General features: G+C 40.5%; 1 protein-coding gene across 2 annotated transcripts in view; it reads right to left on the bottom strand.

The window, feature by feature from the left end:
• The window catches only part of stxbp5l (syntaxin binding protein 5L), a 160,573-nt gene that overhangs the window by 65,794 nt on the left and 78,919 nt on the right, over window positions 1-15,860 (bottom strand). For both annotated transcript variants that reach the window (XM_028394267.1, XM_028394268.1), the window contains exons 5-6: window positions 14,028-14,162; window positions 4,066-4,129 (exon numbers count right to left, since the gene is read on the bottom strand). In XM_028394267.1, the coding sequence (XP_028250068.1) occupies window positions 4,066-4,129; window positions 14,028-14,162 (199 nt within the window). The remainder of the gene's footprint in view (window positions 1-4,065; window positions 4,130-14,027; window positions 14,163-15,860) is intronic.

The raw sequence follows: 15,860 nt of genomic DNA, 5'->3' as shown, positions 1-15,860 counted from the left end.
GACCACCAAAACTGTACGGAGGTGGACACCGGAAGCCCTGGAGACCCTGCAGGGATGTTTTGAGGTGACTGACTGGGATGTGTTCTGTGACACCCACGGTGAGGATGTAGACACACTCACAGACTGTATCACAGAATATGTTAATTTTTGTACAGATTCTCTAATCCCCACCAGGTCAATACGCTGCTTTCCAAACAATAAACCATGGGTGACAAAGGACATCAAGGCATCACTCAACAGAAAGAAGACAGCCTTCTTGAGTGGAGACAGAGAGGAGATGAGGAGGGTCCAGGCAGAGGTGAAGGAGAAGATTGGAGAGGGCAAGGAGAGCTACAGGAGGAAGCTGGAGAGCCAACTTGCCCGGAACAACTTGAGGGAGGTATGGAGTGGCATGCGAACCATCACCGGCCACAATAGGATCTCGGACCAGCTGATGGATGGAGATCTGCAGGAGGCCAACCAGCTGAACCTGTTTTTCAACAGGTTTGATAGTCCACTCCCTGACCACCCTCCCCCTCCCTGTGATGCACCATTAACACCTGTCTATAACAACAATGTACCTCCTCCTCCTCCCCCTCCCCCTAACCATACTAACCAGTCTCACCTCCCCATCAATAACATCACCCTGCCCCCCTTACCCCACCTTCCATTAACAACCCCCCAGCCTCCCTGCCCCCCTCCCCCATCAGATCTCTCTCTCTGCTCTTCTGTGTCCACAGTTACCATCACCACAGAAGATGTGAGGAGGGAGTTCAGTCGCCTACGACCGGGAAAAGCTGCAGGACCGGATGGACTCAGCCCCAGAGTACTCAGGGACTGTGCCACACAGCTGTGTGTGGTCTTCCAGCACATCTTCTCCCTGAGTCTGAGCCTGATGACTGTCCCTGCCCTGTGGAAGACAACATGCCTTGTTCCTGTGCCCAAGACCAAACATTCAAGCACACACAGCGACTACAGACCAGTTGCTCTGACTTCACATGTGATGAAGTCTCTGGAGAGGCTGGTCCTGAAACACCTGCGTGCTGTTGTGGAACCATCGCTGGACCCCCTGCAGTTTGCTTACCAGCCCCGTATTGGAGTGGAGGACGCCATCATCTACCTGCTGCACAGAGCACACACCTACTTGGAGGAGGCAGGTAACACTGTTAGAATCATGTTCTTTGATTTTTCCAGTGCGTTTAACACCGTGCAGCCTGCCCTTTTGAATAGGAAGCTCCTGGACATGCAGGTAGAGACCCCACTGGTCATCTGGATCACTAACTATCTTACAGGTCAACAACAATTTGTGAGGCTGAGGAACACCGTCTCGGACACGATAGTGAGCAGCACGGGGGCACCCCAGGGCACAGTACTGTCTCCATTCCTGTTCACACTCTATACATTGGACTTCAGACACTGCTCACAGTCCTGCCACCTGCAGAAGTTCTCGGATGACTCTGCCATTGTGCGCTGTACCAGCAGAGGTCGGGAGGCGGAGTATATGAGTGTGGTGGACAGCTTTGTGGAGTGGTGCGGACAGAACCATCTGCAGCTGAATGTCACAAAGACAAGAGAGCTGGTGGTGGACTTCAGGAAGCACCAGACACTCCCAAACCCGGTTAGCATCAAGGGTACCAACGTGGACGTTGTGGATACAGTCGCCTGTATCTACTGAGGAGACTCAAATCCTTTAACGTCTGCCAGACCATGCTGCAGATGTTTTACCACTCGGTGGTCTCCAGCGTCATCTTCTACGCTGTAGTGTGCTGGGGCAGCAGGATGAAGACGGCCGACACCAACAGACTCAACAAGCTCATTAGGAAGGCTGGCTCGGTACTGGGAGTGGAGCTGGAGTCTGTGGTGGAGGTGACAGAGAGGAGGATACTGAGGAAACTCCTCAGTATCCGTAACAACATGTCTCACCCCCTGCATGACACACTGCTGTCCTACAGGAGCACATTCAGGGGTAGACTGAGACTACCGAGGAGCAGCACAGAACGCCACAGGAGGTCCTTCCTGCCAGCGACCATCAGACTGTATAACTCCTCCCCTTTCTGTAGGGAGAAGCGCTAGATAATCATGTCAGGCATCACGGTCATTCCCTCCACTGGTCTATTTTTTTGTTTACTTAGCACCTTACATCTCCATATTTGTATCCATGTATCATATATTGTGCTCATACTGCGTACTGTACTTGGATTATAGTGACACTTATACTCTTATACTCTGTACTTAACTGCATTTAATGTAACCTGATACCTCTGGCACAAGAATTTCCTTCGGGATTAATAAAGTTTTATCTTATCTTATCTTATCTTATCTTATGAAAATGTATAAATGAAATTGAAAAATTTAGTAATTATTTATGCAAACAGTTTTCTAGCACTGAAAGGCACTGATGAAGTTATGGCCAGATTTAGTGGCCAGATTAGCCTTTAGAGTATGTAACTTAAAATTGCCTACTGCAAGATTAAAGGACATTTTTTGTTGCAGGGAGTGACTGCAGAATGTGACAGCGTCTCTCAGCATTTTTATCTCTTCACACCTTGTCAAGTCTAGTTTCTCCCAGAAGCAGCGAAGTCTATTGGGAAAATCAATATACTATTCAATGACCTCTCTTTCACAGCAACCTTCACCTGCCACTTTTCTTTCCAATCTGACTGAAACTTGACCCTGAAAAAACTCCAGCCTCACACCTCTTCCTTCTGTGTGCATAAGTGAAAAGCAGAAGCACAGAGGGGAAACAAAGGATGTGAGAGAAACAATAGAAGAGACACTACACAGCTAAAAGGATCTTCTCTCAGTGAGCCATAGAATACTTCAGGAGTTGGAGTTAAATCAACGAAAGGAAGGTTGGGGTGTGAATCTATGGTGGGAAATTAAGCTAGAGTGAGCCTATTGTAGACTGATTTAACCAATGTCCATGGGAGTCTTACCTATCTGTCAATGGGGGTGAAGTGGGGTGCACCCCGAACAGCCCAAGTCTCAATTTTACACAGTGTTGCCATCCATATGATGATAATAATTGTAGTTTGTGATGCTGAAACATACCTTTGAAGGCATTTATCTCCACACAAGGTCAGGCAAAAAGAAAACACTACAATCCATGGCTGTCGCACCTGCCTCAGAGACTGCCACTCTAGAATTGAGCTCAATAGTCATAGTGCCTGTGATAGATGCTACACTGCACTTATTTATTTTCCTGCCTACTTTTTACTTCTCTTTGTTACATTTTCACACTGTACTTTCTACTAATTACATTTTGAAAACAGTCCCGTTACTCATGTTTCCTTTCATTTAGGCCAACCAACATGCCCTCCACTGAATCCTTGGTCGTACTTGCTGTTTTAACATAACAATTTCCCTTGCAGGATCAATAAAGAATATCTATCTATCTATTTATCTTCTATTGATCTATATAATATAATATTGAACTACATGGTACAGTGCCCATGGTTCAGTATATGTTTGCGAATTTTGTGCATGGATGTGCGTGACTGCTGGCTGCACCGCTGTCCGCTCTTCTCATCATCAAGTACTTGAGCAAACCTCTGGTGTTACGGAGCAGGAAGAAACAAATGGATCCACTTCCAGGAGTAAGGGATATTGATTAGTGGCTGGGTACAAATATATAAAATCCTACTACAGCTACTAACACAATACAGCACAGCAAACAAACAAATAAACACACAAACAAACCCACTGAACCCAAACATATACTGTATTTGCATGATCCAATCCAGCAAACAACAAATATTAATGATTTTCATCAATTATTTAACTTAAATAGCCTAACTTCCTATTATTCTGATGAGACATAAAATAACATAAACCACAGTTAATAATACAGATTTTTCTCAAGTCTGCTTTATTTAGTCATATTTAAGGGGTGTCTTTTTACTCTAGTTAATAAATGGAATAAAATTAATTAATTAATTAATTAATGACTTAACGGTTAAAAATCTTTGCACCTATTCACTGTGTGGAGGCAGACAATAAGAAAGACAACTCCAGCAGGTCCGAGCCTTGGCTTTGACATTAGTCTAGGTGATGTAGTGAGTGCTGCTTTCATCTGCCAACACTCACCTTTCCTTCATCCTTCGGGCTGTCGCTCAAATGAACAACAGGTCCTGGGTGAGTTTTAGTTGATCTGTGATGAGAAGAGGAGAAAGAGGAGTCAGATCATAAGCACTGTGTAGAAGACTGACTGCATCCCCACTGACTGCATAAGTAATGGTAAATAAGTAATGGTGATGGAAGTAGCTAGAAAGTAAACCATCTTGCTTTATGTGTAGCAACAACCAGAATGTGTCAACAAAACTTTTAAAAATTGTGGCAGCCAGTGCGACCTAATATGAGCATTAGGAGGAAAGAATGCTTAAATGTTTTAAGAAGAATGAAAACTGATAATGTGAAGTTGAGCAAGACATTTAGCTTGTTATATAGTTGCTAGATACACAGGCCTATAGCCAGCATGCAGGATTCTATAATCAATCAATCAAACAATGATTTTAGTAGTTTAGTTTTTTAATGGAATATAATTGAGATCAAAAGAGTAATATTACCCTGCATGACAAGTGTTTATTTTTTAATTGATGTGGTCTGACTCATGTTGCATATTATGTCCTAAGTTTTAAGTTTTTTTAAATCTAAATGTAGCAGGTAAATATAGATTGGTCATTTTAATATTCAAAATACTAATTTCTCTCTTAATAATCCCCCCTTGACAAATGTATGGAGGGTAAGCAGTCAATCTCTACAGAAGAGCAGGAGAGGCAGTCGTTAAGCTCACCCCCCAGAATAATTAAAATTACCCTCACTTTGTTACAACCATGACTATAATCCAATAAAAATAATAAATATATAATACTTGAGTACAAACGGCCAAGAAAGTCATAGTAATCCCATCACTTCAAAATACAGCATGCAAACAGCCACATGTAATCAATACTGGGACTACATGGAGATGGAATGCTTTCCTTGCAGCTGTAAAATTCATTGTATTGCCACTTTTCAACAATTCAATGACTGATCACCAGCAAATGTGACTGCAGCCACCCCTATCAGGATATTCATCACCGTGGCTGAACTGCGAGCTGATCTGGAAGGCGAGGTAAAGTGTGACTGACACATTCAGATGGACTCGTTTAGTTATGCCTGCTGCTGGAGAGCGATAAAAAGATGAAACCGCAGCAAGCCCCCCCATACGTTTCTATTCAGCTGTTTAAGCAGCAATAAGCCAAGGTATCAACAAACCACCTGAAATACACAACACCTGTCTGACCACTGTGGCACCGCAGGGGGTGAATGCCAGTACAGCTAATTCTGCTACAGCAGCCGTCCAAAACAAGTTCAAATATGCACTTTCTGAACACACTTCTGACCCTTTTTGTCAGCTGCCACACACATACAGAGACTCCTGTCAATGCCACTAAGTTATGTTATTAGTTTACCATCTAAAAAAAAATCTGCTAGAAGAAAATTTGTGAAAAATACTGAATAGCGTAAGGTTATTTTGTTTGGCTTCACACTGGAGACAAATGTGTGAATTTGTGCACTGTTTAACTTGGTGTTGAAGTTTACCAATATGAATGACACACAAAATCTTCTCAGACCATACTAGAGATTCTCAATAGGGTTCAGGTCTGGACTCAGTGTTAGCAAATCCATTTGTGAAAATGATATCTCATGCTCCTGTTTCCCAATGTGAGCCAGGTGAATCCTGTCATTGTGATCTTCGAATATGGCCAAGCCATCAAAGAAAAAAAACATCCATTAATGGAAAACTGGCTTATTCAGCTGATCTCATAACCTTGCTGAAACCAGACCAGATGAACTGAGCCAACCCCAGATCATAACACTGCCCCCACAGGCAGATACAGTGTGTGCTAGGCATGATGGTCGCATCACTTCATCTATCTGTCTTCCTACCCTGATGCTCCCATCACCACAGAACAGGGTCTTATCAGACCATGTGACCTTTTTCCATTGAGTCCAATCTTTATTCTTCCTTGCAAACCATAGTCTTTTTTTCTGATCAGCCTCACTGATAAGTGGTTTTCTTAAGTCTACACACTGTGTGTGCAGAAATACTCTTACTCTCACTATTGAACTGTTATTATTTTGCCATTGGGATTTACCAGCTATTAATGTTATTTCCAATCAATCAATCAATCAATCAACCAATCAATTAAAAGCATTTTTCATACAATGAAACTTGTAGCTGTTTAAAATAAAACAGGCATCCGCTAAGAAAAAAATATTTCTTATATAAAATAGTCAGTAATAGCAGAAAGTCTAATTTGATCATTCATCACTTCAGAAATATGATGAGCATTAGTCTAAAAGCTTTCATTTAGGGTACCCATGTCCCACTGCTTGTTAAGAAGTTATGTTATTTATTAATTATGTCAGCACCGAAAAGAGTACTGTTTTAATCATAGTTTGTATGATCAGCAGAATTAATGTGAACAAAGGGCCAAATGAATTCATATGTTGCCCGGACCTGAAAAACTCTTTTTTTTTCTTTTGTCTTTGTTTGTTTGTTTGTTTGTTTGTTTTTTTTAACTGCAGTCATCCAAGTATTGACTGCCAAGGCTGTTGACATCATAAACACAAAAACGCACCCAGAGCTTTAGCAGGACAAGTGGAACCATGGCAACCCATCACTGTTAGAAAAGGGTAAATAATCAAGACGACAGATGAAAAGGAGCAGGGCAGGAAATAGGAAGTCAGCTGCAGAGAGGTGAAGGACAGGATACACACGACATGAAGGGAACTGCACAAAGAATACATTAAAGTGTTACCCACATTCACACACGTCGCTGCAAAATGAAGGCATGGCCTTCAAGATCCTACGAGGTTTTTGTGATGTATTGATCATTTCTCCATAACGAAATATTACACTATTTAATATTCTGTGACTCTGTAGACTTTCTTTAACATGAATATGTTGGCTGAGTGTTGGGATGGACATTTAATATTGGCTCTTTATTCCCCTGAGACAAGAAAGGAGTGGAAGGAGGAACGTATCTGTTAGGGATGCTGAAAGGATGCTGGACTAAAACCTGGTGAGTTGTACCTAAATCCCCCTGTGTGTCATGTTCAATTATTTAAAAATAATAGTCAAATTTGCTGCGTAAGTTTGTTAAATATTAAATAAATTAAATAATTAAGTTAAATAAATTAATTAAATAAAATTTATTTTTTGAAAAAATACTAAATAATTTCTAATATGTATTTTTGTCTGGTTGTTTTGTTTTTTAAATTCATATCATATGTGGATAATGGATTGCACCACATTCATTTATACTATGTACAGTATAGTGTATAGTGTATTCTATCCTGCATTTTACTCCATTCTTGACTACCATGGTTACATGTTTCACCCTTATTTATTCACACAGTCTTAGCACATGATTTATGCCCAGACTGAGGTGCTGCATCCTCCAAGACTTGGTCTGTAGAGGTCTGAAGCATTGTACCAACAGTTGTTAAAAGGGATGGTCCAGGCTGTAAAAGACTTCCTGTTTATCGTGATGTCCTACTCTTTAGCTCTTAGAGTTGAGTTTGTGGACTCCTCAAAGAAATCATTCCTTTGTTGCCAATGTGAAATGACACATTGGATATGTTGGGCTGTAAAGAATCCACCTCATGCACTACCAGGGTGAAGAATTATATGTTTAGAAGCGGTCTTTGTAATGAAACAGCAATGCAATGATGTAACTGGTAAACAAATATGCCCTTAAACATAAACATGACATAATGTGTCCACATGTGTGGACTATAAAAAAAAGATACCTACAGACTTGACTTTGAGACAGGTATCTATGTTTTCTGTGACTAAGTTTCCATAGCAACATCATTTGCATTGTGATGTTTAACCCACCTGCACAAATGGTTTATAATCTAGAGAATATGTCTGTGAAAAACCAGAGTCCTCTATTTTTATTTACTACTATATGTATACACATTTTTATTTTTAAAAGCACTTTAACAAGACAAGGGAGACAAATAATGTATCACACAAGGACTGTACTCTAATTTGGAATATAGTGACATATAGTCATACTCTGTACTTAACTGCATTTAATGTAACTTGATATCTCTGGCACAAGAATTTCCTTCGGGATTAATAAAGTTTTATCTTATCTTATCTTATCTTAAGGACACCAAGAAAAACCAAATCCAATAAAGCGGAAATAATATTAACAATTCACTGGTGTAATTCAGGATTCATTGTTTCATCAATGATGGCAAGCTGTTCTGGTTCAGGTGCAGGCCCAAACCTATGATACTACCACCACCATGCTTCACAGATGGGATAAGTTTATTATGAAAAAATGCAGCATTCGTCTAAACAAAATGCCTATACTTTCCATTGATATACAATATTGGATGGTTTTTCTAAATTAATGAAGAACCAAGTATCAAATTTCTGTCTCTGCTTGGTTGCCTCCTCTTTGTCTAGTTTCAGGACATGGTAAGAAAATCTGCTATTTTGTGTCATATTTATTCAGAAATATAGAAAACTCCAGAGAATTCACAGGTTTTCAAACAGCACAGTGTGTTTTCACAGCTTGTAGCCTTCAGAAGTAATAGGAGGAAAGACGGCATCTGCACAGTGTCCACTGACTTCTGTGCATCATGACAAGATGTCTTGCAGCCATTTCTGAAACTAGCATATACTGAAGACAACGTGTGTCAACGTGTTGTCGTTAGGTTCAGAGCACAACAACAACAGAGTTTGGTTAACTATAGAAACAGCAAGAAAGCATCTTATGTCGATGTTTATAACCATGCGGTATGCCATTTTCTTATTAATTCTAGAAAAGACACATTGATTGATCCTGAAAGCTCTTTGTTTATTTTAAATCTTAATAGCAGAAGTAGTCGAGCATGTCAACGTTAGTTACGGCTGACATGATGCCAAGCGTAAACACAATTCTGTTCATCAGAGGGATCTATAAACTGCAGCAGAGCATGCACTTGGGCACCCGTGTTTTCCCCATTTCTCCTTGCATCTCATTTTTTTATACATCACATGAAGCAAATCTCCTGAAGATGAAATTGTCATTAAACACGTTGTGAAGACATTTGAATTTCAATGAGAGCCCGGCCCTCCTGTTCCAGTACGGAGGCCCCAGTCGAATTGTTGCTATAACAGATTCAGACTCTGGTTTGTATTAAATTAATGTGAATGACTCTCATGCCAACAAACAAACAAACACTACATACGGACACACAAAGTGTAAATACACATCCTCGTGTTGAAAGTGACTCACACTCTACTGTTTGTACACTTAGCGGATAGAGTGGATGATTTCTCCTTTGCTCGCTAAATGTTCCACAGCAGAGTCCTTGCTCTCATCCCTATTCATGATGGTGGAAAACCTCCCCAGACAAACAATACAATTCCCTGTTCACTGTGTATATGTATGTGTATGTGCGTGTGTGTGTTGACGAGATTTATTCTCCACTTGTTCAACTTCTCATGAACTCCACTTCAGAAAGGTGCAGAGTGCTGACGGTTAGAAAATATGGAATATATTAGTGTGTGCTCAAATAGAACATAATTTGCAGAGTACATCAGCCTTTTGTTCAGATGCTTACAGGCTCTACCACTTTAACCAGGAATATTACTATACATAATCTTCGAGTTAATATTGTTGACAATGTGACTATATGTTTTTCAGCTTTTTGAGTCAACTGTACATCTGGAATTACATTTACATACAACAACTTATTTGCATATGTGCTCCCCTTTGTCTGCGTTGGTCCATACTGTGTTGTTTCTGTGTCCATGCTGTGTTCCTGTTTCTCCTAATCTAGCTCTGGACTGCTTTCGTGCCCATAGACCACCCCGAGCTGACCACCAGCATCAGTAAATCTAAACCAGCTACAACCATCCCATCTCGGCTCCACAAGGATGTTATTCCTCTGATAGGAGACTCCATTATAGGCCAGATCAACCTGCCTCTGGCAACAGGATATGTACCACAGGCTTTTGAAATTGCTGTGATCATTCCTATACTTAAAAAACCTTCACTGGACCCAGACATTTTAGCAAACTACAGACCGATCTCCAACCTCAACTTTATTTCTAAGATACTTGAAAAGGTTGTTGTAAATCAACTAAATGACCACCTGCATAGGAACAGTCTGTTTGAAGTGTTCCAGTCTGGATTCAGAACCCACCACAGCACAGAAACAGCACTGGGTAAAGTCACATGACCTCCTCATGGCATCAGACCGTTGACTCGTCTCTGTACTCGTTCCACTGGATCTCAGTGCTGCCTTTGACACCATAACAGCATGTTACTACACAGATTAGAACGTGAGATTAGGAGTACAGGGACAGCACCATAGGCTGGTTTAAATAATATTGTATAAGATATATTATCACTTTGTTCATGTTAATGATGTCTTCTTCTCACATACAAATGTTAATCATGGTGTTCCACAGGGTTCAGTGCTCAGACCAATCTCGTTCACCCTCTATGCTCCTTTTAGGAAACATCATCCAGAAGCATGGCATAAATTTTCATTGTTATGCTGATGATACCCAGCTTTATTTATCCATGAAGCCTGAAGAAACAGAGCTGCTAGTCAGACTACAAGCATGTCTAAAGAACTTAAAAGACTGGATGACCTGCAATTTTTTACTATTAAACTCAGACAAAACTGAGGTCAGACAAAACTGTTTTTGGACCCAAACATCTCGGAACTAGATTATCTGATAACATTTTCTCTCTGGATGGCATTACTTTGGCCTCCAGTCTGGCCTTGAGTCTGTGTTTTGACCTTTTTTTAACGTCCCACACAACACTGATTTTACTCAGAGGTGAAATTATGGTGGCCAAGAAGGGTCACGGAAATGCAAAATCCACAATGCAAATATATATATATATATATATTGTGATAAATGTGATAATTTATCGCAATGTGAGTAATCAATATATTTTCAATTATTGATATTTTTTTTGAATTGTTTTATTTATTAATGCTCTTACTGACCAATTTTGTCACAAAGAGTGATTTGTTCCTTTTTTTTAAAAAAAAAAATAACATGCACATCTGTTGCTGAAGTTTGTACTTGTTGAACAGGAGCTTATCACTCACAAGCTGTAACACTTTTGTTGCTTTTCCAGTGAGCACCATTGTTGTTTTTAACTGTATTCAAACATTAGACTACTGCATTGCTGCTTTCTACTGTGTGTGAGACAGACAGAGAGGAGAGGTTGCGACATAAAATGCGACACACACACTCCATGTCAGGCAGTGTGATAAAACATTTAGACACTACAACTGATTCCTATAATATTTATAAATATACAAGACATAAACCTCAATCTCATCTGTCTTTCATAATCACACAGTCCAACTTGTGGCGGGACAACTGGACCTCACTTAGGAGGACAATAGGCAGAACAATTAAGTGTTTTGGACTGGATAATACACTTTGAAAAAGACAGAAGCTTCAATATTGAGGTGAACACAAAACACCCACAGTATTTACTGACTCCAACCACACACAGGAGCACAAGCTGGGAGTCATCAGAACCCGGCAGCACAGAGCACAAACAGTTCTCACAGGGACAGAGGGAAAACAAAACAAACAACTGCAAGAAAGGACTTCAAACATGTGGATGTCCCAAATGGACGTTGGTCAAAGCCCTAAATAGGACACAATGGGGAAATTGCTTAAGGCAGCCCAGCAAAGAGCACCATATACCAGTGAGTACACTGGAGGCTCTGCAGGTAAAGTGTCTTGCCCAAGGACACACAGCAGTGACTAGGGAGGAGTTGGGATCAAACCACCAACCTTCCGCTTATTGGACAACCCTGCTATACCACTGAGCCACTGCTGCCCATACAACAAAGCAGGGGACAGCAACCAGCAAAGAAAGATAATCGTCAGCAGACATGTGTCAAGAGTATCAGAAAAACTCAAGAGAATCTTTAAAACCCAAGACTACACCAGGCCAGCTTCACAGGTCGGACAGACTTTGGCTGAAACAAACTTCCAAGCAGATATCAAGATATGCTATGTCACCTTCTTTAATATGAACCATAATATTATTCCAGTATTAGATCTTGATATTATTTGAAAAAAGTCATCATTTTGTAAAAAAAAAAAAAAAAGTTTAGACATTTGTAAATGTGATGCAGAACCAAAATTCCACCAACCTCCACAGCAAATAAACAACAAACCAACAAATGCTGGTAAAAATCTTAGGCACTGACACAGCCTACGAGACTTTTGCAGTGATTGGCAGATGGGCCTCCCACACATACGCATCAGTGTTAAGACTGCTCACTATAGTTGGGGCTGTCACAAGGCAACAAGATGGCTTGGTATATGAGTGACTTATGACTGACACTGCAGCAGGGGACTTGTCAGGGTAACACCAGAGGAGCAGCGCGTAGGTGGCTGTAACCAAGGAAAACAAATGGGCATACAACGCAACACAGCACCATTTGTGTACTTGATGGTTTTTTAACTTGTCAATCTGCAGCATATGTCAGCTAGGCAGCCAACGGTGCGTGTCAACAACTTAATAGATGCTTGTGTCAATCCACAATTCTTTTCGAAATATTAGAAATGTCTTTATAATAACAATATTTCAAATTGAGATTATTTAAGTTCTAAGATCTTCACTGTTATTGTGAACATTTAAATTTAACAAACAGCTGCTTTGTTTACTTAAAAGTGACAACTTCAACCCAACACTACCAACCCTTATGACAACCTTATAGTTGTTCACTAACCGTAAGGTCACTGGTTCAATCCCAGTCTCTGGCTATGTGTGGAGATATCCATTGGCTAAGACCTGAAGTTCCTTTTTGGAGGATGCACCATACACATACCAGTGCACTTAAACGGGAGAATGTGAGGCACTTTTGAGCACTTGTGTAGGTAGAAGCGCTATATAAGTGCAGACCATTCAGCTGTGGCTAAAAATACGCTCTGTGTACTAAAGTAGCCATGCCACAGGAAGTCAGGCACAAGAATGGTATAGATTTTCAAAATAAACTATGACCCACTCATCACATTACCAACATTTCACTGTGACCCAGAAATGTGCAGTTATTTTCTCTAGTCCTTTTTCACCATCATTTATGGTATCTTCCTGTATAAAGAGTAGAGTTATTGAAGTAGAGTCCTTTGCTGTCATTTCCTGTTTACTTCCCTGTCCTTTACAAGTCTGTGTCCCTTTCAGGTGAGCACTTTGTATCTTGGAAAGTGTCTGCTCACACAACCAGGGCAGATTGAAGACATAAAGTAAAGGTAGCTCAATAGAAATATTACTGTTTGAACTAAGGAAATTCAAAGAACCAAATCCCAGATATCTGAAGGTGAGGTCAGAAATATTAGAACCTGACCTGAATCCAGCAGGAGAGAGAGAGAGTTCTAGGATCAGCAACAGCTCAGTTCTGTTGACTTTTTATGGATTTCTGGCTGATTGTTCTTCTTGTATGTGTGGGCTGGACTGCAAATGTGGGCCACATAAAGGGCCTGGGGGGTGGTTGTGGCCCACAAGCTATATTTTGCCCAGGTCTGTCATAGGAAAGTAGGAAAGCATGGAGGTTCTGCCTTTCTTTGTGGGCTAGACTACAAAAGTGGACCACAATGAAAAGGCATTGGGGCCAGTTCTGGCCCTCAATCTATATTTTGCTCAGGTCTGTTCAGAGGAAAAAAAGAAATCCATAATTAAACCAGACAGAAGGTGTCATATGGGATTCAACCATAGAGTTTCATATTGGAAGGCGTAGAATTATTAAATTGTTTATTATTTATTCAAAATATCATGTGATCTTGAAACTGTAAATTTAAAATCCTACGAATCTAGACAGACACACAAGTGGACAGAACAAAACCACAGCACAACCGGATAATGGAATAAGTCATACGTAAAAACCATAGTCTACAACCACTAGAGAGGAAAATCATTACCTCCAATATGACACCAAATACAATTTGGACACAAACGGCTGATAAGTATCTGCTATCATTATGTTCTGAATTTGAAGCATTAGATACTCACAGTTCTATGGCCTTGTTCCACATGATGACATATCCAGACAAAATAAAGGACTCGATGTTGACGATATGTGTGTTTCCACGCTCCGTCCCCACATACAGCCATTTACTCTGAAAGGGCAGGTGGCAAAATGTGATCCTGAAGAAGAAGAACAAGAGAACAAAGGATGACAAAGACAAACATTTCCATCAGTTACATGCTCAGTTTAGTGTTTATCTTATAGTTTGTGTTGCATAAGGTGCAGTCAAAGGTGCACAACAAAAAAAGTTGATGAAACACACAATTCAAGTCTTAAGTAAAGTATTGCCCTTGCCTGTCATGAAATGTTGGTCACATTCTGCACCTCTCAACATACCCATACTGTACTTTAAAGGCTGTACCCATGTGACTGGCAGAGTCATAATATTAAACCAGGGCTCAATGGTAATAACTTTGCTTCTTCACAGAAGACACATTCTGACTCTTTCAAGGAAGCCATGACCTGATTCCCTCTGTCAATTTATATTATTACCTACCTGGATATGTTATTACTCACATTCACTCGTCCTGACCTTTATATTGGCACTCCCGCTTCTCTCTCTTTAGTGAACTTTTGTACTCAGCCTGTAAGCTTGCTCTAAAACAATATAAATAACCGAATCACTTCGAAACAGCAGCCAGAAGAAGAAGCCTGATTTTTTTTTTGTGGGTTCAGCATTTTTCTACACGAGTGATGTGGTGTAGATCAAAAAGTAGAACACTGAACGTCACTCAGAACAAGGTATGTATGTAGTGTACAATATTTAAGTGGCTGTTCCCAGTCTTTGGTCATGACCACTGTGGACATATCTGCCACTGTGGCAGCTGAACAAGGTATCAGGATTTTGTATTTTCTTGTTAGAGAAGCAATTGTTGCTGCATATCAGTCTAGAAAGGGTTATAAAACCATTACCAAATCATGGACAATACTAAGTATCCCCTTATTGCTTCCATAGGATTTAATTAGGTGAGCTGCAGGAGGTGCTGCTGATCATCAGTCCTTGATGAATTTATCATAAGCAGACCTCTATAAAAACATCATAAACACATTTCCAAACTAAACCAGCATTCCACAGTGGAAAACATTCAAGACAGCTGTCAATCTTCACAGGAGTGGACGTCCCAGCAAATTCACAACAAGATCAGAGAAACACAAATACGTTGTGGAATGCTAAAGGTGGATCTACAAGCTGATCCCAGGAACAATGTCTCTCAGTCCAGAAGAGCGCTGTGCTAGGAACAGCTAAGATACTGCGAAGAACCTTCAAACTCCCAGGCCTCTGGACCCGAGATTGAGGAAGACACACCACCCAGGAAGGGGTGAGAAGGGAATTGTATATATATATATATATATATATATATATATATATATATATATATGAATATTCACATTCACATACAAAATCACAAAATAACATGTATTATTGAAATGTGTGGGGGTAAGGCATTGCTTATTTGACTCACTAGCTGAGTAATTCATGGTACTGTAATGTACTAAAAATGTACTTTAAATATGCTTTTAAAAAATAGAATCCAGTAATTGGGCTACATGTTTGTTGGTCTAAGTGTTCAGTACCACCACAGTACTACCTGAGCCTGGAGTGTCTGAGTGTTGTTGTTGACCATGTCCGTCCCTTTTTGAGAACAGTGCACTCTTCTGTCTTCTGATAGATACTTCCCGCAGGATAACACACCATGTCACAAAGATTGGATGTGGATGTGGGGGACTGACTTCTGTGGGAGCTGATTGGTGTGATTTGGAACACCTGTGGCATCCAGTGTGCTGAGGTTTACATAGCTCCCACCTGAAAGTCTAAC

The sequence above is a fragment of the Parambassis ranga genome, chromosome 21 (genome assembly GCF_900634625.1).
Source record: "Parambassis ranga chromosome 21, fParRan2.1, whole genome shotgun sequence".
Classification (NCBI taxonomy): domain Eukaryota; kingdom Metazoa; phylum Chordata; class Actinopteri; family Ambassidae; genus Parambassis; species Parambassis ranga.
Note: the sequence above shows the minus strand (reverse complement) of the source record. Positions and strands in the feature narration are given on the sequence as shown.